The sequence below is a fragment of the Poromitra crassiceps genome, assembly GCF_964638095.1.
Source record: "Poromitra crassiceps genome assembly, chromosome: 14".
Lineage (NCBI taxonomy): Eukaryota > Metazoa > Chordata > Actinopteri > Beryciformes > Melamphaidae > Poromitra > Poromitra crassiceps.
Window position 1 is genome coordinate 18,033,046 of NC_139633.1, and position 24,093 is coordinate 18,057,138.

At 42.5% G+C, this 24,093-nt stretch overlaps 1 protein-coding gene across 1 annotated transcript in view; it reads left to right on the plus strand.

Annotated features, from left to right (window-relative positions):
* Positions 1–20,401, plus strand: part of tub (TUB bipartite transcription factor) — a gene marked incomplete at both ends in the record, with an annotated part of 58,032 nt that extends 37,631 nt beyond the window's left edge. The window contains 10 exons of the mRNA XM_083650500.1: positions 6,566–6,728; positions 8,899–9,036; positions 10,075–10,227; positions 12,418–12,539; positions 13,934–14,125; positions 14,697–14,809; positions 18,471–18,585; positions 19,629–19,727; positions 19,879–20,050; positions 20,268–20,401. Coding sequence (XP_083506626.1) covers positions 6,566–6,728; positions 8,899–9,036; positions 10,075–10,227; positions 12,418–12,539; positions 13,934–14,125; positions 14,697–14,809; positions 18,471–18,585; positions 19,629–19,727; positions 19,879–20,050; positions 20,268–20,401 — 1,401 coding nt within the window. The remainder of the gene's footprint in view (positions 1–6,565; positions 6,729–8,898; positions 9,037–10,074; positions 10,228–12,417; positions 12,540–13,933; positions 14,126–14,696; positions 14,810–18,470; positions 18,586–19,628; positions 19,728–19,878; positions 20,051–20,267) is intronic.
* Between the last annotated feature and the right edge of the window lie 3,692 nt (positions 20,402–24,093).

The following is a 24,093-nucleotide window of genomic DNA, read 5'->3' on the forward strand; positions in this document are numbered from 1 at the left end:
TCATGGCTCTTTCATGGCTCTAGGGTAGAATTAAACTTTCCGTTTCCAAAAATACGAGCTGATGCATTATGTGGCTATATCGGGACAGAATTAGTGGACTGGAGAAACTGAAAAATCACTATTAACGCTCATTAACGTCACAACTTCAGGGAGGCAGGGAGGAAATTACCTGAATTGACTTCACCGCTAACGTTATCAGTGAAGGAATACTTTGTTTTCAAGAGCCTCTTCAGCTTACAGTACTTTGCAGCAAAATGCTGCTGATGCTTGCACCACTGAAAAGGTCAGTATTCTTTTTGCACATTTTGGTGCCTCAGCTTCATGGGCTGTTATTTTTTTGTGCCTCAATTTCTCTGCCCCACCTTTTGGTTTTTTGTTTGTTTGAGTTTGGTGTTGTTGATGTTTTTTGGTGGGGGGGGGGATTCCTTTCCATGTTTGTGACGCGCTGCTCCTCTTGTCCTTCAGTCAAACTGAAGCTTGGTGACTTCACACTCTGCGACGCGCTGCTCCTCTTGTCCTTCAGTCAAACTGAAGCTTGGTGACTTCACACTCTGCGACGCGCTGCTCCTCTTGTCCTTCAGTCAAACTGAAGCTTGGTGACTTCACACTCTGCGACGCGCTGCTCCTCTTGTCCTTGTTTGTTGACAACAGCAGCACTGGAACAAGAAAAACAAACATGTCTGAATTGCAGCTGACACCAGTTCTTTTGAAGCTTCATGAAAACAGCAGTTTTTGGATCTCCTGCATTGTACAGTAGAAACACCGCCTGTGCTGCGCTGAAAAATGTTGAGTTTGATCATGAAAGCCATCATGCTCTGTGGTTAGACCTGCGTCAAATCAAATGCTATTTCCATAATTAATCAGTCGGGGGACCTTCCAGGTGGCCTGTTTCCAATGAAAGTGGCCTGCGCTGAAGGAGCTAATCACCACTCACTGGTTACGTTTACTTGCACAGAGAATGACCTTCTGAACCCGGTGACTCAAGCAGCCTGCGTCATAACCAGGTACCCTGGTCATAACTCTGTTAGAATTACTTGCAGAAGATACTCGGATTGTGGAAAACGATGTCTGGGTTACTCCTATATTAAACAGGTTACTGTGGCATGTAAACATCTTACTCCTGTCACTGCTGCTTTTCAATGTCTGCACAAACTCAGCCTCGCACGGGGCTGTGGCTACATTTAACACCAACAACGAGAACATCACAGATGTCTACCGGGATGATCATTTCTTTCCCATCTATTATACTGCTCTGCCAAAGAGGAACAGGCATAGTTAATCACAAGGTATTAAACGTTATATGTTGATACTTGTTAACAGCTTAACCCAAATGAGGCCTTAAAGGAACAGCTCACCCTAAAATCCTAGTTACATATTTTTCTTCTTACCTGTAGTGCTATTTATCCATCTACATTGTTTTGTCTTAGTTGCCCGAGTTTTGGAGATATCGGCCCTAGTGATGTCTGCCTTCTCTCCAATACAATGGAACTGGATGGCACTCGGCTTGTGGTGCTCAAAATGGCCAAAACATACATTTGAAAAACAGCAATGGATCTTGCCAGAAATAATGGCCCGGTTACTCAAGATAATCCACAGACCTAGTTATGAGCAGCTTCATGTATGAACTATTTTATTTCAAGTAAACTACTCCCACAGCTGCTAGCTAGCTGCAGTTTCATGTAGGAACTATAGCAGCTAGCGGGTGTAGTTCGGTCTAAAGAAAATAGTTCTGACGTGAAACTGCTCACAACAAGGTTTGTGGATGATTTTGAATAACCTGAGCCCTGTACCACGAAACAAGATTACTGGCTTAGCGAGGTAACTTCAGGTTTAACCCTAGTTTTGCCGTACCATGACGCTAGTTAACTTCTTATCGAGATAGATCATCATAGCAACTTATGCTCTACGGCTAACCTGCTTTGTAGCAGGTTAAGTTCAGAGGATAAGAAAACCCATGAAAGACCCACCTGCTTACCAATCAGCTGTCTTGAAACAGCGAGTCACCATTCATATGGTCCCCATATGAAAAATACATTGCATTCAAATGAAAAAAAAAAAAAAAGGCTCCTGTTGAATTAATCAAGGACTAAAGTCTTGCACTTGTTGCAGGCTACATTTAAATTAAGCCCTACTTACCACTTTGGAATATGTTTTTATATATTAATTTTTGTGCTCTCAAGTAACCTAGATACGTTGTTTGACCCCGCCGATCGATTGCAGCTGAATGGTGAGTGGAGAAATATCACTAAACCGGCATAAAAAGGTTACATAAATGTCTCAAAAGCGCACGGTGCCGTGTGCGCAACGGAGCTGAGGCTGACGTTGGGTTGGAAATTGTCATACATGCTAGAATAGCCTACTACATCTAAGCAATTTAATATGGGATCGCCTGCACATTGCACAGATTATTCATAGGCTACTCCTGCATTTTGCAGCTGCAACTGTGTTGCTTTTGGCTTGTATGATGTGATTGAACTTCATATTTCCAGCATCATTATATGAAATATGGAGATATGCGACTCTGCTGACAATAGCCTATATATGTGACCACAAAATAGGCTATTTTTTATAAATGAAATCTATGCTACCGTGTCAATTCAGTTCAGAAGCCTTTATTTTATTTTATTATCATTCTTTTTTTTATTGATAGCCTATAGGAATTATTCAATCAGTGCGACTAAACACATCATGAGATCATTATTATTCATTGAGCAAATGGTCTATACATACGGATTTTGGACTGAGATAGATTACACATTGCTTCCACTCGCAAAAAAGCCGGTTTTATTGAGTTTATTGAGAGGGTGAATTGAGCTGCAGCTGTAGGATACATGGAGGCAGAAACCGCTCTTCAAATAAATGACTGATGTGAATAAAAGTGGTAACTTTAGACAGTCATTCGGGAACAGACTAATAATATCCAATGCGGATTTTGATTCTGACATAGTAGTAGTTGGCTCTGAATGAATGAGGAAATAGACATGTCTGGTGCTGTAGAAGTTGGAGCAGTGATTGCATTGTGATTGGCTAGTTGTTAAAAACCACGCCTCTTTTGCGGGCACGAGCTTCTGTGCACGGGCATTTTCATGTGCACGCGCTCTCAACTTGATTAGAAAAACCTGGTTCCACTTAACGAGTGGCGATCTCGTTCGTGGTACAAGTTAACTACAATCGAGCTTATCTGGTTTAGACAAACCAGATCAAGGGACAGATCCTGGATCTTCTTATACAACATTCGTGGTATACGGCTCTGGTCATGATTTCTGGAAAGAGACATTGCTGTTGAGTTTTTCAAATGTATGTTTTTGTTGCTTTGAGCACCACAAGCCGAGTGCGATCCAGTTCCATTGTATTGGTGAAAAGGCAGACATCTCTAGGGGCCGATATCTCCAAAACTCAGGCAACTAACACAGGAAAAGAGAGGAGAGGAAAAATATGTATTTTGGATTTTACAGAGATGTGATTTTCAGGTAGACAGAGGTCTGAAGCATTGCCCTCACTGGATTCTCTGCTAGTAGGGTCAGTCAATATTTGATGAGCTCTGGTTCTGGGAATTCCCTCTGTTTTGAAGACTTGTGTATCATAGCTGACAGCTAGCCCAGATGAGAGGGTTATATCCAGCCTCAGGTGGGAAGCAGTTGTGCCTATAAGACTATAAGCCTATAAGATTGTTTTTCAGGTTGTGAACAGTTTTATCTGAGTCTGTGTTATTGCTTTGATTTGCATTTAAACCCAACAGCCTTCCTGAGGTTTCAAGGCAACTTACAAAAGCAAGCGTGTATTTGCAATCGCTGCGATCAGATATGCGACTTTCTGCAATGCACTTTTTGCGGACCAACCAACCGATACACATATACAGCTGCTGGCCCTGCAGCGAAAAATGTGTGACTCTTAACTCATTGAGTGCCAGCCACTTTTGGAGAACGGACGCTCCCAGTGCCAGAGTTTCAGAGCGTTTTCAGTGATTTCTCGAGGCCCACAGAATATTGTGTGATATTACTATGTAAACACTGAACACGCACAAAGAACGATGAGACTCTATTCTATCATCTGCAAAAAAAAGTTTATTGATCCCATTTTCCGTTCTTTAGTTATGAGCCGGAGAAGATAGCTTGATTCATCCAAAAATAGCAATTTTTTTCTAGAAGCTGAGATAATTGGCCTTTTGTGAAATTAATCATTTCAAGCACATCACTGACTCTGAAGCTAATCTTTTCTAATGTAGTCACACCTCAAAAATAATTTCCTTCAATAAAACAGTTTAGGCCAGGGAATTTTGTTTGGCAGAATAATATTTTTAGCTACAACCAGCAGCGCTGGCCCCTGCGTGCGCTGCTGGTTGCAGCTTCTTGCTGGTTTTGATTTGCTGCTGGTGGGTATCGGATATTCTGGCTTGCGTTTGTCAATCCTGTCCTGCTGCCTGGGTCTGTCTGGGTGTTGTGTGTGTGCTGCTCTGCGTGCCCCCTCCCCCCCCCCCCCCCCCCCCGCCCCGCCCCGCCTCGCCTCAACTGCACACTCCTCCTCCTGTCTGTGGTGGCTCTCTGCTGAGTTTGCTGTGCGCACAGTGAAGGGTGCGGAACAGCCAGGCTTTTTTACAGCGTTCCGCGTGTGTTTGCCACCGGCAACGATGCTTCCAGTTGAGAATAATAACTCCACGGTGTGGATGTGCAGATGTGCTGTCGCAACCGACACAGAGCGGCTCAATTGTGGGAGCAGATTGGCTGCTGCAGGCACAGCTGCAGTAACGTGCTTCAGCATATCGATGCATACGGATGCGATGCGATTTCCGTTTCCATAACGACTTCTTCTTTGTTTTTTCCTTGCCTTTCTGTTATGTGGAGAGCACTGTCGCCACCTAAGGGTTCTGTAAAATAGGTTATAGACCTCCAATAGCTACAATAGTTGTACCAGAGATGTATCAGGGATTGATCCACGTCCCACCGTCAAAAAACGCAATTGACGACAACCGTCGTCATTGGCACTCTACGTCAGTATTTGAATTGACGACAGCTGTCGTCATTGGCATTCAATGAGTTAAAGATAACATGATTTGTGACAGATCACAACTCAAATAAATTCATTTGAAAATGTGAAACTATTTTGTGGGAAATAGGATAGTGAATGTGTTCAACAGATGGCAAATTCGGAACAATTATAAATCAACAAATTTGCCGGGAGTTACTAGGCAAACAGATAGGAGGCGGGGAAGCTTCTCAGCTTCTGATGTTAAAGATAGCCCCTGCTAAATTCCCAAACAGGCCTCCCTTCCATCATGGCCACCCAATCATCCCTCGATATCCCCCCCTTCCCCCCCATCACACACACACACACACACACACACACACACACACACACACACACACATATACCCTCTGATATGTGAAGCACTTTTGGTGCATTGGAAAGTGCTAATGCAATATATTATTATTATTATTATTATTATTTTGTTGTTGTTGTTAGTGGTGCTGCGTGCTGGAAGGAACAAATATGGGTCTGAGGAGTTGTGTTTTGACACAACAGGTGCACATACATGCTTTATTCTACATGGGTTGTTTTAAATGCATTTTCATGTAAATGACAAATAAATTTGAAACTTGAACAATGAGTGAGCAGAATATTTACTACATACACTCAGTGAGGTCATTCCTGACATGGATGAATCATTATATCAACAATTGAGGCACTATTGATTGACAGGCAGTCAATGCCTCAGTAAATACGTCCTTCATATGTAATACATACTAGGCCTGATTGAAACTGTTAGATGACAAGCGGCCATGACTAATCAATTTTCTAATTGGTTCAGGTGATTAGGGGGCAGGGCTGCAGGATCTTATGGTAAAGTTTTCATCCTCATGGACACAGCCTCGTGGGCTGTGTGTGAGCAGCGCATAATTATGTGTAAAAGGACTTAAAAAAAAATCATTACTTAAAATAGATGCATATAAAATACAACAAGTGGTTTCAGACAAGCAATCTGATTGGTCTATGCCATGCTGATAATTCCTATGAAGTGTGGGTAGCCATGCTTTGTGAGAATTGTTGGTTATACTAAGTCGTGACCGGGGAGTTAGTTGGAGTCTTTCCTCCTGTTTTTCTTTCTTTCCTTTTTCTTCATCTCTTTATTGTTATTTGTGTACACTTCTCAGACATGAAATGTGTTTAGTAACAGGGCATATGTAGCCAGTGGCCAATGCCATATTACCAGAGAGGGTGTTCTTTACTGTGGTAATTGGTACTTCAATGTGGGCTCTTCAGTGATAACCGCTGTACCCATAGTCACAGTAAAGTATGCCCTCTCAAGTATTATTGTTACACTGTACTTCACATTTGACCTTATAATCGTTGGTAATTGGTGGGTGTATCTGCATTACGTTGCTAAATCTGTGTCTTCTGATCCTTTGTGTGTGTGTGTGTGTGTGTGTGTGTGTGTGTGTGTGTGTCTGTGTCTGTGTGTGTGTGTGTGTGTGTGTGTGTGTGTGTGTGTGTGTGTGTGTGTGTGTGTGTGTGTGTGTGTGTGTGTGTGTGTGTGTGTGTGTTTGCATGCACATAAATTGCACTGCAGCGAGCGCTGGTGGAGCAGAAGCAGAAGAAGAAGAGGCAGGAGCCTCTGATGGTCCAGTCGAATGTGGACGGGCGGTCCCGTGCCCGCCGGACCAAGCAGAGTGAGGAGCAGGCTCCGCTGGTGGAATCCTACCTCAGCAGCAACAGCAGCACCATCTACCACGGTAGGTAGCATCTCTCTCCCCTAGCCTGACGGATCGTCTCAAGCTGTGTGAAAACACCAGGAGGAACCCCGCCTTTGATATCGCACATCACAAGGCCCTCAGTGGTAGACATGGCTCTATTGATTCAGAAAGCTCAAATAACACAAGTGTAAATGCAATGTGTCCTCGCAATCTGGATACAGCAACTGTATGCGGATTGAGAAGACACCCATTTTGGGCTAAAAGAGATCCAAATAAACAAAACCCATTTTGGGTGATCAGATTGCGATCAGATCACCCAAAGCGCATGTTAACGCCAGGTGTAAATGAAGTGGTCAAGCACTATCTGATTGCAATCTGATGCCAGAAAACGCATGTTAATGCCAGGTGTAAATGGCCTCATAGTGTATTTGTGAACGCTTGAGCTGTTTGTTCTCGGGCCACAGTAGAACCGTACAATGCAAACTCAAGCACAATAGAATTGCGATGAAATAATTGGTTAAACGATCAAAAGAAGGACAAAACTGCAGCTAATGTCATTTTTCTAGATAAGAGCCCGATACAGTAGAAGCAAAAGAACATAATAGCATGCAGCGCAGGCTGTAGTTGTGCTGCGTCTGCCAGATAGCACTGGAACAAAAATGGTGTTAGGCCTGGGATTGATTGAGCCTGCTTATCTCCACACAGGGACTCAGGCAGGCATCTAATCCTGGGGCCTGACCCCCTGTTTCTGGGCTGAAGCCCACTGTCATGTTCCCCCTGGATGGGACAGCGAGAGCGGGACACAACATGACCACTTTCACTCTGCACGCGTTTCATATTTTTGTCAAACTCTTTTTGATCATGTTGTAAGTGATGGGAAAAAGGGCAAAGAATTACATTTCTGTTTTCCCTAGAAAAAGTAGAATAACCCACTTCTATCCCTTCATTTCTTCTAGGAACTCTTTTCTTTTGCAGTCTCATGTAGGAACTAGCTAGCAGCTAGCGGGTGTAGTCAAAAGAAAAAAAAATTCCTCCATGAAACTGCTCCTAACAAGCAGGGCCGATTTTACCAACGGGCTTACCCGGGCTGAAGCCCGGGGCCCGGGACATCAAGGGGCCCAAAAAAAAAAAAAAAATTTTTTTTTTTTGGGGACCCTTGATGTTTTTTTTTGGGCCCCCTGTCCAGGGTCTTCGCAAAAAAATTTTTTTTTACTGACGCCATTCAATTTTTTTTGCAGAGTAATAACATCCACTGTGAGAGGGTGTCCACCCGCTATGCCGACCACTCGCAATGCCGACCTTAGGTTTAGGCGTGGGGGGTGGGAGAGGTTAGGTTTTGGGTTAGGGTCTGGGGGAGGTTAGGTTTAGGCGTGGGGGGTGGGAGAGGTTAGGTTTTGGGTTAGGGTCTGGGGGAGGTTAGGTTTAGGCATGGGGGCTGGGAGAGGGGAGGTCGGAACAGCGAGAGGTCGGAAAACAACGACATGGAACCCTGTGAGAGGGCTCCCGAATTTATCGTGCTTAGGGCCCCCAGATGTACAGGGATGCCCCTGTGTGTGTGTGTGTGTGTGTGTTGTGATTGGTAAATTGTGATTGGTAAATCACAATTTCAGACACGTTGATTGACAGGTCTGACATTTAGGTTACCAATCACACGACGGGAGGCGCCCAGAGCAGGTGATGACATGAAAGTTAGTGAGAAAAGGAGAAGATACTGAATAATGACATCACAACAGTATAATCCTAATGTTGATTTAAAATGAGATATTCCTTTAAATACGGCTAAAAAAGGTTAAAAAAAAACACTCAAATTGGCGCCGCCGAAGCCCCCCCTTCCGCTTGAGGGGGGGGGCCCTGCAGAGATGAATAGCCCAGGGGCCCATGAAGTGTAAAATCGGCCCTGCTAACAAGGTCTGTGGATTGTCTTGAGTAGCGAGGTCATGATTTCTGGAAAGAGACATTGCTGTTGAGTTTTTCAAATGTATTTCTTTGGCACTTTGAGCACAACAAGCCGAGTGCCATCCAGTCCTATTGTATTGGAGAGCAGGCAGAAACTCTGAGACAAACTCTGCGGCCGATACCTCCAAAACTCAGGCAACTAACACAAAACGATATAGATGGATAAATAGCACTGCAGGTGAGAGGAAGAATATGTATTTTGGATTTTAGGGTGAGCTGTCCCTTTAAACTGTGCCTTGGTCCCTGTGTGTAGTGCAAGAAGCTGAACAGGCGGAGGTGAGGACGCTAGCAGACTCGCAGCCGCCTCGCTCAGCCAAGAAGGGCAAAGCGTCGGCCAGCTCCACTCCACAGACGGGCAGCACCAAGAAGGAGCGGAGGGGCAAGCACAAAGGTGAGGCCGCCAGCATTGTGAAGACAAACAAACAGGCAGTCTGGCGGCGCACGGGACAGACAGCACTGGAGAAGTCAGACAAGCTGTTAGAAATACTGTCAGACAGAACTAGAGGACAGGGAGCCAGAAAAGGTAACGGATGAAGAAGCAGAGACACACACATGAGAGGGCAGCAGATGGGTAGACAGAGGAAGGGGTTCAGCTCTGCGATTCCTGTCCCGGAAGGGATGTCACTCAACTGGAAGTGATATCATCAGTGATGTCATAAGAGCAATTATGATGTCATCAGTGATGCAAAGTTGTTACGTCATCAGTGATGTCATAAGAGCAGGTGAGCCCACACAGCGGTCGAGCTGCAGGGCGGGCGAGCCCGCACGGCGGCCAAGCCTAGGAATCGAGCGCGCGTAGCGTGAAAGATGCCTAGTTCTCATAAAAGTAATTATATGCCGCAGCACTTTCAGGCAATGAAGGATTCTCTCAGAGTGTTCATGTTACTGCCACGGTTTCTCCAAGCCCATGGTCATCATTTCATTTCTGGTGCTTGTAGAAGGAGAAAGAAAGACATAAATAAGACAAAAATAGCATGCTGAGTGCTTTGAAGCTGGAATGAACCCGAGCTCTCCAGCCAGCCAGTCATCTTGTGCTTGAGTGCTTGTACAGTAGCAGTAGGGACATTATGTTCTCCCCCGTTATGGAGGCTAATTGAATAACAAAGGCAGGGAGTGACACAATTAATAAAAAAAAATTAGAGCAGAGCAGAAAACACCCACAAATCCTGCAAAGTGCAGCTGAAGACATGCTAACACAACACATTTACTGAGGCAAGTGGGACAGTAACTGCTGACTATATACTAGAGATCATCACATCTCTTTTTGATGCCCACCTGTCTTTCACTCTGCTGGGTTTCATATTAGAATTGATCCAAACATGAGACGCTGATTGTTGTTGATCAGAGTTGTGGAGCTGCTGTGGTAGCATGTCAGCCATTTCCCTGCTCTCATATAGTTTGTGCTTGTGGGGTTGTGGTGGCTCACCAGGGATCGATGGCCTGGCTTCCCACCAGGAAGACGGTCAGATCCAGATCTTGACGGTGGGTCACTCCGCCACAGAGGAGGGCGAGGGAGAGCCTGTGCTGAGCTGCACCCAGTCACAGAGCAAACAGGACCTGCGAATCACCATGCTCAAAAAAGGTACCGTCAGTGCATGTGTGAGGAGCATCAAGAGGCCTGCCATGGTGTGTTGGTCGATCACACTGACTGATATTAGAACTTCCAATTGCAAACAGAAGTACCATTTTAAGAAGTGAAAATATCAAAATAACAAATGGGATAACTCAGACTCTGTTATTCTTTATGATTTACCATAGCTTTTGTGCTTTCAAATGTATGGCCGTTTTTGTGCTTTCAGATATACTTTTTGTGTGCTTTCAAATGTATGACAGTAGACGAGAGGAATTCAATGACAAAAAATATTTTGGAGCACAGAAATCATTACCTTTTTATTTATATACATTATACCTCAAATCAAGTTGTATCAATATGTTCTTTCAGTTGGTACTTTTTGAAACAACATTGCAAACATGCAAGTCAATTTTGGATGTTAAAATGGCAGCGAGCTGAATGCATTTTCCACTTTTGGTTGCAACACTGAAACGAGGTTCTTCAGTAATTAGTTTGGATCCAAGTGTGATGGAGGTTAATGAGATTTGGGGTTATGAAAATCCCTGTTACGACCTCATCATTATGACATACAAGTAGTTTCATTTTATAAGTCATCATCATATTACTTTTATTAGGCTGTTTTCTGGTAGTTTATTGGTATAAATTGTAAATACCTTAAGCCCTTCATTTCTTCCCTGTTATCCAGTCATTAAGGTTAAGATAAATACAACTTTTATTTGCTATTAGCAAATTCAGGTAAGGCGAGTTGCGTTGCTCTTTCACATATCCTTCCCTTACACATCAAAGATGTATACTGTAGATGGCCACAAAAGATGTAATACCACATCCATCCTCCAATCACCAGCTCACAGCTGGACTCCTCTTAACAATGCACAGGACTGAACTCACATCTTTCTGTGTATCATTCAACCTCTCTGCCTATAGGCCAACTTGCCATACAAAATAATTATAGTAATTTTGTTTAATAGTTTCTGTTATTATGAAAATTGTGAGGTATTGTTAGCTATTAGTCTTTGCTTATGTGCTAGTTTCTGTATGAGCCAGAAATACCTGGTAACTGACTCCATAGTATCAGCATTGCAAAATAAAGTGTTCCCACACTATTATGCATGCATACACCCAGTAGCACTTACAGTACAGTATGATTATGGCCACCATATAGATGTAGACGTCAGACACTGAATGGCAATAAACACAATGCAATGAAATGTGGCAAGTAGCCTACTGGCCAGAGATGACAGTAATGTGAAGAGTCAGTTGACATTGACAATCTTGCTGCCGCTTACACTATCATAGCTTACTGTAATGTCAGAGATTTACACTACAGTTAATAGCTAACTCTACTAAGCTCACATTTACTCTTCTTTGAGTGTGGACACCTAGAGACCAGATTAATATTCTTTTCTATGTGGGTTCATCTGTAATTAATGGCAAATGGCCTAAGTCGACTTGGGGCCACCAAGGACTGTAAATGCATTTCAAAATGTGTGTGACGTCAGTCTTTCCGGTGTTGGTGAAGAGTGTTGTCGAAGTTACCGAGCATGTAATTTAGAATGAAAATGTGAAAATGTGCTTAAGGTGCCTTCACACCGACCTATTAACCTTTTTTTGCTGGCATCGAATTTACATACAAAGTCAATGCAAACGTGCGATTGAGCGTATATTCGCTGGGCGTCTGAGCGACAGAGACAGAGCGATAGGGCGAAAATTCGCTTGTCGCCCGAGATGAAATATCCCAACTCGAGCGAGATTTCGCTGCCAACAGTCGCTTGCTGCTTAACGCTGATTGGCTGCCGTAACCCCGGAGTATTTATTCATTCTTGCATCGGGGGAAAACACAGTAGTTGTGTTGTTTGCGTTTTCATCCTGTCTAACGTTAGAGCTGTGTGCTGCTTGTTTCTTGACAGTGAAGATCTCTCTAGTTTGTCAAGCTCGCTGCACCCCGCCCACATCTATCAGCGGGCCGACACAGGTGCTGCCAATTGTGCACAAATAGTCTCTCCCTCTCTCCGAGCTCTGGGTATGAACACCGCGGCCCGAGGGCAGAGTACGATTTAAACACAGCGACAGAGCGATTCCAAAGGGTTGAATCGAGCGACAGGGATAAAAATAAATATCTCGGTGTGAACACAGCTTTAGCAGTCGGTAGTCACTGCTGTCTCATGTCTCACTTGTCTCTCACTCATTTTGCTTGTGAAGGTATATCCAGCAGCATGAATTTTGATGAAGAGGAGGATGATGACGATGAAATCAGCTCCAGTTCTTCACAGCTCAACAGCAACACGAGACCCGGCTCGGCCACTAGCAAGAAGTCATGCAAGGTAGATGGGATGCACACATCGTCATCACATGATAAGCTCTTCACAGTGAATCAGAAGGAGGAAAAATGCATAATTTTAAAATAATCCCTCTTTTGTATTCAATCCTAATCTGTTTCATGGTTGAAAGAAATAGGCCTTTATGGCTGAATGTAACTCTCAAAATAACAAATACCAGCCATATAATGGCTTTGTGTGTATTTTGTTATGTGCTGCACTAACACCAGATGAATATCCTTTTGTATGTGCTGCAGTGGGGATGCTCATGTGTTCAGATACTGAGGTACACCAGCAATCCCATACAGTAGGGGTGTCACGATACACTCAGTTCACGATACGATACGATACATGATATTGGGTTCACGATAACGATACGATACGATATTTTAACAATATTTTTTTGCGATCGATTTGTAAGTTGAGGCTAATTTGAGTAATTTCACCATTTTCATCCTCCCTTTCTGTAACGTCCCTCGTCTGTTCAAACAAAGCAATGAAAAGGAGAGCGAGCATGCAATCAGATACAGATCAGTGCCACCATGTTCAGCTTATTCTTCTCGCGATATGAGATTTCATCTCAACGATACATATTGTCACGTTTTGATATCGCGATATATTGTGGGACGATATATTGTGACATCCCTACCATACAGGCATCGATATGTTCTTCTATAAGTTTAAGATGAAGTTACTTTTATTTGGTCGGATGACAGATACCCATAGCAGTTTATTTTAACAATATATTACGACTATGATTAAAGAAATGGGAGCTTGATCACTTCACGTCACTGAGCTAATGGTCTACTTTTATTTATTTTTTATGTTTATTTGCACATAGATACATAACATACAGTAATCATTTAAAAAAATAGCTCATTGTGCAGGAGAGGTTGGAAGCCAAAATGGCTTATAAAGGTACCTCCCCCATATCAATTTCAACAGATATATTTTAAAAATTGGTCTGCTGTTTGGGGTTACAGGGAGTAAATTTAAATTTCTGCTCTCACTTTTACCCCATCTCAGATACGAGCATTGGTCAGGTCAGATACACTTCACGTCTCCTTTATAAATACAACCTCTTTGGGGTGTTACATCACACTCCGTTCGAGAAAACTGATTAAACGCAGGCTGGCATTGCGCTCGTAAACCGTGATGCCTCTTCGCTCCTCATTCCCCTCAATCTCAACTCAATCTCCCGTTTCTACACCACGTCCTTATTTTAGACAGCGTGTGCTCATTCCGAGTCCCAGTGGCTGCTCTGATCTTCAGACTCATTACCCTTTCCTGATGAAAGGCATCTCTCATGCATCAGTCACGACTCGCCACTAGTCTGATCACGACTGATGGGGGTATTGAGCTGTGTTGTGTTGTGTGGGCGGTCTGTCTTGTCCCCGCAGGAGGTGGCCTCAGCGCACATTCCACCAACCAGCGAACCTGCCGTCGATGTCGACGACCTGGAGGAGTTTTCACTGCGCCCTGCACCCCAGGGAGTCCGAGTGAAGTGTAGAATCACCAGGGACAAGAAGGGCATGGACAGAGGCATGTACCCCACCTACTACCTCCACCTGGAGAGAGAGGACGGCAAGAAGGTGAGAGAAGAGTCGGGCAGTGGAAACACTGTCACACAGACATGACGTGTCATTTTATGATTTGATGTTCTAAATCCAAACAGTGTGCTGGCTATAAATATAGTGTAGCGGTAGATTCCCTGTCGACCAACACGAGGGTTGCAGGCTTACAGGCACAATTAGCCATGCGGTGGGAAGCCGGATTAAGGGTATGTGTCCTGGTCGCTGCACTAGCGCCTCCTCTGGCCGGTCGGGGCGCCTGTTCAGAAGGGGAGGGGAACTGAGGGGAATAGCGTGATCCTCCCAAAAGACTAGTAGGTTATATTTGTCATAGTTAGAAGAAATTAACTTGTTTGGACTATTAAGGGGGGAAATCCTTAAAAATTGTGGAAAATTTGAATATTTGCTTATGATTAATAGTGCTTTCAGGAGGCATTTCTGTCAATACACTACGTATCTCAAAATAGTAATTGGGTTGTTGTCGAGCTGTGTCTGACCCATTAAGTTAACGCAGCCTTACGTCTGGGGCCGTGGGCTTATTGGTGAGGCTGATGCCTTTTGCTAATTGGGTTTGTGGCTTGACTTGCCATAGGTGTTCCTGCTAGCTGGAAGGAAGAGGAAAAAGAGTAAAACATCTAATTACCTCATCTCCATCGATCCCACGGATCTGTCTCGAGGTGGAGAGAGCTTTATCGGTAAACTGAGGTGAGTGCTGGCTTTTGCTTATTGAAAGACGGTGGCGGGTCACACTGTAGTCATACCGAGTTGTGGCCTATAATTCAGATTGTACATAATTCAGAGTTGTACATAATGTAATTTGTTATTGAATCTTTTTTTATAAATCCATGTATTATTTAGATTACGCTTTTTTGTTTTGTTCGGGTGTTGCAATTAGAGTTGTTTTAAATTCTTACGAACCATTTGACATATGTCACTCACCGAGTTAGAATATATTTAAAGTCACAATTCAATCTCTACTAATTCTCCATTTCTTTTTTTGTTCCTTATTCATTAAAATCCCATTATTTTTCACAAACTGGAAAATGGTATTTTTTTTTATGATTACTTCATTGCAAACCAGCACTGTAGGTGACTATACAATTCAGTATAAGACACCATTTCCCTCTGATTTTAATTGACATGTGGTAATGGTCAGATTTTGGGTTGTGTCAAGTTTAGTGTCAGCGTACCCTGGTTGTGCCAGCAGCACCCTGTGTGCTAGCTTGCCGCCATCTGAGTATGAATGTGTGTGTGTGTGTGTGTGTGTGTGTGTGTGTGTGTGTGTGTGTGTGTGTGTGTGTGTGTGTGTGTGTGTGTGTGTGTGTGTGTGTGTGTGTGTGTGTGTGTGTGTGTGTGTGAGTATATGTGTGTGAATGTAGGCACATTGTCAGTGCTTTGGTTAAAAATATGCAGTCTATTTACCAGGGGGCAGCTGCTGTCTGCTAGTTTTGATTCAGGCAGAGCCACAGGTACAGGGATACTGCAGGAGGGCTAGGCTCCTGTATGCTTATGCCACCTGTTTATGTCTGTGTGTGTATGGTGTGTGTATGTGTGTGGCTGTCTTATTTTATTTTGGGTTATTTATTTTATATAGCACATAACCATAAGGGTTACTTTTTGTTTGCAACATTAGCTGAGTGACTAATGTATGATTGCATTGACTTTGTGATGATTGTGATGACAAAACAATTTTACATAAAAATCCACTAGCTTGGGGAAAATATGCATGACACTAAACTAATTTGGTTTGAATCAAGTTAATCGGATATATTTTGTTTGCCCCTTAATTTTCTTCATTATGTGAAAATGTCAAGGCGGCGGCGCACTTGAACTCACGACATGTTTAACATCAAGTTAAGTCACAAATTTGAAACGACTCGATCTGATACCTGTTGGAGCACACAATCACTGGCCATTTACTCAGGCCTCTCTCAGACGCTCACAGAGTGAGCTCTCCCCAGAGGGCTTTCATACTCCACTTCCCTGGCTGATTCCGACTCGGCTCAGGTGTGCGCCATCAGTAGCTCACGAATGGCGCTCTCCATGGTGCTGAAAAACTGTGTTCACTGATTTTGGCCCCTAATTAGCCATTTTTTGGCTATTTAGTCTAGCATTCAGTTTCCCTAAATCAAAAATCCGGCCCCGTCACCTTCTGCTCGGGACCCCTGCCGGTAAATATGAATGCTGTCAGGTGTGTATATATATTAGGGGTGTCACGATACACTCAGTTCACGATACGATACGTATCACGATACTGGGTTCACGATAACGATACGATACGATACGATTTTAACAATATTTTTTTAAACTTGAATAATGACAATATATGACTGGAAAAGTAGTATTTTATTTGAAATGCACAAATACAAAACATGCTGTTGTGGGAAATTGTTATTACAATAACAACTAGAAAAAACATGAGATTGGAGATAAGGCTTATCTTGAAATAGAATGAGTTACACCGTCACTTAGATTTACTTTGAACTAAAATGTTTCTCAGCAGTATAAATTCTCATTATGCATCTTCAGTTTTTCTTCAAACTCAAACAACAAGACTTTTCTTAATCTATTTTTTATGCATCTTCAGTTTTTCCTGTAAAGTAAACAGTTTTGCCAGAAACTCAATTGAATGGTTTCTCTCCTGTATAACTTCTCATGTGTCTCTTCAGAGACTTGTTCAACTGAACTACTTTCCACACATTGAACTTCAACAAACAAAGACGTTTCTTAGTCTATTTTTTGGAAGGGATTTTTTTTTTTTTTTTTTTTTTTTTTTTGCGATATGAGATTTCATCTCAACGATACATATCGTGACGTTTTACTATCGCGAAATTTCGTGGGACAATATATTGTGACACCCCTGTTTGTTTGTTTGTTTTCCTAGAAAATGAGTTTGACATCGTTGATCCTTATCCAGACTTGATGCTATCCGAGATAGCATCAAGTCTGCATTAGAGGCTCCATGGAAGCCCCTCGGCTATGTGCCGTCTTTATTCATCTTGTGAGCTGGCCAAACACAGACAGGCCCCAGCCTCTGCAATCACAACAGCACTTGAGTGATGGACTTCTAGATTGAAGTGAACTGTGACCTTTCACTTAGCGCTGGTCAGAGTCCTTGAGAAGGTTGCTCAAAATGAGGTCCTGTACTTTTGGCAGACCATTAAGTAGGTATGCAATCAGCTGATTATATGGTTTTGAAAGCCAGGCCTGCTGAGATGGATTTCTGAAAATGAGCACAAAAACGTCTCACTTCAACATATACAGTAACTGTCAGAAAAATAAGCTATATGGACACACGGCCTAATATTGCATAATTTCTACATCATTTAATGTACGTAGGCTACCTACTGATGTCTTAGCTTAATGCGTAGTTTGTGAGAGCCGATTAGCAGAGCCATTTGCCCCCACTTGAGACAGTACAACTGATTGTCTTTGATCCCGTATTGAAGGTTAGGGGCTGAGTGGTGCTTTTTTAAACGGTGCTACTGTACATAAGTACTGTAGTTAATGCACGGCATAGTGAACGCACAGACAGATTGCTTTGAGCCTGGCTGATGTTATAATGCTGCTATCCACAAGGGAGCAACATCACTAATGGAGTGAGTGACTCATGCGGGGTATTTATAAATGACTACTGTAGAGGAGGGTCTCAAAGGAAACGTTGAAAAGAAGACGTACATATTCTTTAAATTGATAATGCAAAATATGGAATATTATCTTGCTTTTTCCATGTGGACTTATCTGAAGAGAGACATTTCCCAATAGTTTTGGATGTCAGCATCATGGCAACAACTGCTGCAATCTCGTGTATGCCTGCCTAGCAGTGACTGGCTGTCAAACTGAGGCACTTAGTGACTGGGATCAGTCAACAGGCAATGGCAGCTAGTTGGGCGCTATGACTCGCTAAGTATTCACACTATGACTCGCTGTGTATTCACACTAGAGGTGTCAAAATGTATCTTTAATCGATGCATCGTGATGCGGACGTGTGAATCGAATTGAATCGTTGACAGATAATCACCTGATCGTTTATGTTTGAATGTTATGTTGACATTCCGATTTGAAAGCACTTTCTAAGTAAAAAAAGGGAGTTGATATTTATCTGACTGCTTGTATTAATTGATGAAAAAGTAGCCATGTGCAGCCAGTAATAATATAGAAGATTGAGGATGCGATACATGGAGCTGTGATACTTTGAGCTGTATCGTGATGCATCATAGTCAGAAATGCACTGTGGTGCTGTGTCTGCTTCTATGCTCTCTCTCTCTCTCTCTCTCTCTCTCTCTCTCTCTCTATCTCTCTCTCTCTCTACAACACGACATACCAACCACCAGCCCTCTTCAGTCTGTCATGTTTTCCTTTTCAGGTCTAACCTCATGGGGACCAAATTCACCGTATATGACAGTGGCCTAAACCCTCTGAAGAGCACCACCAGCCTCGAAGCTAGCAACCTCCGTCAAGAGCTAGCAGCTATTTGCTACGTGAGTTCTGCAAAACGTTTGTTACCCAACTACACTACAGCCATTGTGTGTCAGCCATTGTGTGTCAGCCATTGTGTGTCAGGCATTGTGTGTCAGGCATTGCCATCAGCCATCGAGGGAATGCTTCCAGCACAGTTCTGACCAGCGCGTCCGTTGCACGACGGTTAGAAAAGTTGTCCGACTTTCTCTGTGCGAGCCACGGAAATCTCTTGGGACGGAGGTGGGCGCAGTCTTTGGAGCGAGGCGCTGCACATGCTAATCAGATAAAGGCGTTTACATTGGAAAGGCTCAGAGTATATTGCTTTAATCAGGTTAAGATCAAATTATTAGTGTGCGTGTAAATCTACTCACTGTTTCTCTGTTAACTGCAAGTAAAAAAGCCAGTAGGCACACTGGAAAATGGCCTTAACTTTCATAGTGGCTGGCTGTAATTTTCCTTTAATATTTAGCAATAATAGAACATTTTCTCCTTTAGATTAGACACGGAACTTTAGAACAGACACGATCAAGTCCTGCAAAAGTTAGATGTTATAACTACATATAATATTGTTTCAATTATATCACTTGACTTTTATTACATATAATTTCATATGATAGAACTTTCTGTAAAGCTAAGCACTAAAGCTAAATCAGATCATGGACAAACTCAAAAAACCTAATGCTTATTGTTTGAATGGCACTAATTATTAATATTAACTGCTACAGCACTACACCACACACACACACACGCACACACGCACACACACACACACACACACACACACACGCACACACACACACACACACACACACACACACACACACAGGACGGACAAACCCGTCTTTATTCGTCACAGACGACCACCACAATGCATGCAGGCGCCGACACACACACATGCAATTTACAGAGGTGTCACTGTACAACCAACAATTTCACATGGAACATAGTGACATATATTATACATCTCATACTGTATGATCATACATTGTCATATATTATTAAAGCCTGGTGGGTTTGCTTGGTGAACATACTTACAATGCTATTCATCTTGTATTAAATCTAGGAAACCAATGTCTTGGGATTCAAAGGACCTCGCAAAATGAGCGTCATCATTCCTGGAATGAACATGGACCATGAGAGAGTGTCAATTCGTCCACGAAATGTACGTGTTTCCAGAATTCTCAATAGCCACACCTATGTTTAAATGAGATGTTTAGTCGGTTGACTGACATTCCCAGTACCTCTTCTGATACCTATACCCCTGATCGAGTCCCCAATGGGTTAAACCTCTTCCATCTTCCTTCATGGCACAGGACCATGAGTCATTGCTGGCCAGGTGGCAGAACAAGAACACAGAGAGCGTGATCGAACTTCACAACAAGACGCCTGTGTGGAACGATGACACCCAGTCTTACGTGCTCAACTTCCACGGCAGAGTCACTCAGGCCTCCGTCAAGAATTTCCAGATCATTCACGACAATGACCGTGAGCTCCAAACTCCTCAACTGTTTCCATCTAATACAAAAATGCTATTAGCAGATCCTGCTTTTGTACTGTTGGTTTTGTACTGGAATTATGTGGTACAACTTTGAGTAATTAAGAATACAAATTAAAATAAAGCCATTCGGAAATCATCCTTCTCCAAGCAAGTTGCCGCTAACACTATCTCACCTTGTGTTTTTCTGGTCCTTCTCCTCCGTAGCTGACTACATCGTGATGCAGTTTGGCCGCGTGGCAGAGGACGTCTTCACCATGGACTATAACTACCCTATGTGTGCCCTGCAGGCCTTCGCCATTGCCCTTTCCAGCTTTGACAGCAAGTTAGCTTGTGAATAGCTCCCAGGCTGAAGTCCTGTGGAGCACTAGTTCATCTTCTAGCTCCCGGGCTGAAGTCCTGCGGAGCACCAGTTCACTTGTCCTCTCAACAAGGGCTGAAGCTCATGTTCCCCTGGGGTCGTCCTGGGTTCTCCAAATCAAGAAGTACCCTGGAATTCTGGCACATCTACAAATGCTATATGTGGCTCAAGTTTTGTGTGTGCGTGCGGGAACCTTGGGACGGTCTTGGTCAGGTCTTGGTCATTGGAAGGAACAAGCACAAAGAGTAATTCACTATCAAAATCGGATTAATTTGTTTTTATAACTGTCACATTTGTAATGGAATTATAAAATCACAAACACTGTTCCTTTATGTACTATTACAGAACTCTAACATTTCGTTATCTGTGAATTATAACTAACCACTGCCCATCTGTGAGTTTTAAGAGTTTGATGTAGTCTGCTACACAATGTCACAGTCACACACTTCCTCAAGCATGACCCCATGCAGTTACTGAATTCAAAATAACATGCATGACGTCACAATATATATTTATTTTGTAATTTATGTATTTATTACACGTTGATTTTGTTTCTGTCATTATCATTTGCAACTACTTCTACGGTATTTGCTTGGTGGAGCCAGAAGCACAGAAAATGGCTTCAGATGGAGGAAGTATCTCTTGTGTCCACACAAAACAATTAGCTCCTTGGGCATGAACAGGGCAAAGGCATGCTCCATTGGTGTGTATCCTGTAAAATATTGTGTCACAGTATCAAGTATGGGAATGTATTGGATGATGGTGCACTTTACTTTAAAGTCTACAGTGGACGAGATATAGCTGTAAATACTTTATTGTGCCTTTGAAGACTACTTCCAATGTTATGCTTTAGCTGTCCAATGAGCTGAGCTTGAATTGATTTTTGCTATCCCTGGTGTCCTACCATGGATCGGAGATATTTCTCTGTCGGTAATTTGATCAATGAAATTCAATTGTCTAACGCACAATACATGCAGGTTGATTCGTACAGCTGCAGTTGCAACACCTCCAGTAGGAAGCCAAAGCTTACATACTGTAATTTGAGAACATGTTAGCGATTGTCCAGATTTCAATTACACTTAACACACATGACACTATCCAGTACTACTGTATCTGAATGGTTATTTACACTGTAAATAATAATGCAGACGTACAAGTAAATCCATACAAAACATATTTTTCACTGAACTGCCGGTGTTTGGGCTTGGCCTCCTTTCGTTTTGTCACCAGGCTTCCCTAAACCTGAATCTGGAGCGACAGCACCTGGACGTTTTTGAGCCATTTATCAGTCATGTAACAGTTGAAACCTGTCGGGGGGACTAGTTGTGACGTGCACGTACCATTTTAACAATGGACTTTTGAAATGACCCCCCCCCCCCATCATTTTGGAAATAAATTGTAATCTCAAATTCTTTTCAAGTACCCCCTGCAAGCTGCTCAAGTACCACTAGGGGTACACGTACCCCTGGTTGAGAATCACTGATTTATAGCGGTGTCCAGCAGCAGATGACAAGCACCCAGGCTTAAAGCTGCACTCATATTGTAGCTTCTGATGCCTCCACATCAATTGTGTCATCAAAGTCAAGCCTAGAAAACGTTGACTTACTGCCCCTAAAACACATCCACCACAGCTTACATACTACTGTAGCATCGTAGCCACTCTACATTTTTGATTCGTTTTATGCTCCACTCATATGGAGTTACATTCCTCATCTGATTGTCAGTAAGTTTCTATATAATGTGGTAGAGGTTTATTGCTGTTCATATTTTTACTCCAAATATTACTTGCTTCTTATGGGGCAAGATCCTTTCTCAAATACACAATAGCATTTTGTATTTTATGACCATTCAATATTAAAAAAAATTGCTGAATGAAGGCAAAGAGCAAAGAACAATCTCAGATACCGCTCATTGTTACTGTGGATTATGAATAATTATTTTATCAAATGTGCTATTCTTGTACTTAATTGTGTTCGAAACTATTTTAAATTTCCATGAAAATTGTTGATACTCTTGCAGTAAAGTCAGCTTTTCATACATGTGTCCAGGAACCAAAGGTTCTTTCACTTTGTGTTTTCAGTGCTTTCATTGTAATGTAAATTGTGGCCAATTTACAGTGTTGGTATACACACAGTCCTTTGATTATGGAAGAAATAAAACAGTCAAAATATGCCTTCTGTTCACTGCATACAACACCAAAAGCTACACTTATGAAATGAGCTGCATATTGTAAATATGATATAAACACTTTTCCGCCTTCCCACTTTTCCCTAAGGCAGTAAACATGTCGTCCCCTATGAATAATGAAGTCTCACCTGGGCCGGTCTACAACAGATGGCTTTGTGTTGAGCGAGGCTATTTGTACATAATTGTACACATTGTACAACATACAGTTGAATGTTGTAATGCAGCGGTGAGATTCATATTTTCCACAAGTTTGATCAAAATCTGATCTGAGATGTGTGAGACACAGGTTATGGCAAACATCTAACAAGCAAGTAACCAAATGCTGCATGGCCAATTAGTGTAATTTTGAAAACGCTGTAACGGAGCTTCATTCCCTGAATTTTTGTCAAAATCCGATCGGTGGCGTCCAAGATATTGGGCTAATCTATAGGGGGGACTGGGGTCCATCAATGTGCTCAGTGCTGCAACTAGAAAAACATGTAACGTTGGTTCCTACAGTAACACAGACACTGATGACTGTACACAGAGAGATACACTGGTTCCTAACAGGAGAGCATGTTTGAAGCCATGTGTAGCAACATGAAAAGGTGCAACTTTAATCAAACACTTGCTCCTTAACAGACCGCTGATGTGAGAAATGGGCTTCACAAAATAAGATGACCAGCATTTTTTTTTTACAGTTGTAACCGTTTACATGAAATAGGGTGGCATCTTTGATTTCCAATTTTAAAGGGGTCAAAGCAGGTCAAAAAGGTCAAAATAATAAAAATGACAGTGACAAATGTATTGACTGCTTCTTGACAAAACAATGAGAATTGTTCCAAGCGGAGCAACCTAAGACAAAGAAAACTACAACGACCGCACCGCAGATATATGCCTCCGGCCTGGCTATCGCCGGCGGAGGCATAATAATTGACCCTCTTATTCCTTTCAAACCTGGCCTACAGTAGATTAGCAAGGGGACATTAGACTGTCATTATGACACACTCTCAGATGCAACCACTGGAATGCAACCAGTGCTAACAACCCATTTAATGGAAAGTATAGTAAAAAGTATTATGGTGTCTGGAGAAGAAAATGTTATATGTCATCATAGAAAATGTTTTTTGTGTGTTCATTTAAAGAAGGTTTACACAGAGGTTTGCTGGAACTGACCTCCGCGACCTGACCCTCGAATCCGGATAAGCTGTTGAAGATGGATGGAAATACATACAGAGTTTTGTCAGCCTTGTGCACACAGAAGATGCCCAAAAGAATGAAAATATACCTAATAGGAATCAGTCATTAGTCTACCATGTAACAAGGTATGAAAGGGGACTTTTATTTGTTTAAAGTATTAGCTAAGAACATCATTATTACACGTGTTAGATTTCTATGTTTTACAAATCTAAACATAGGCTAATTATACAATTCAACATGTACAATATTGGTACAATAATAACTTCATTGTCTGTTGAAAACTACCTAGATAAATTCACAGTCCTT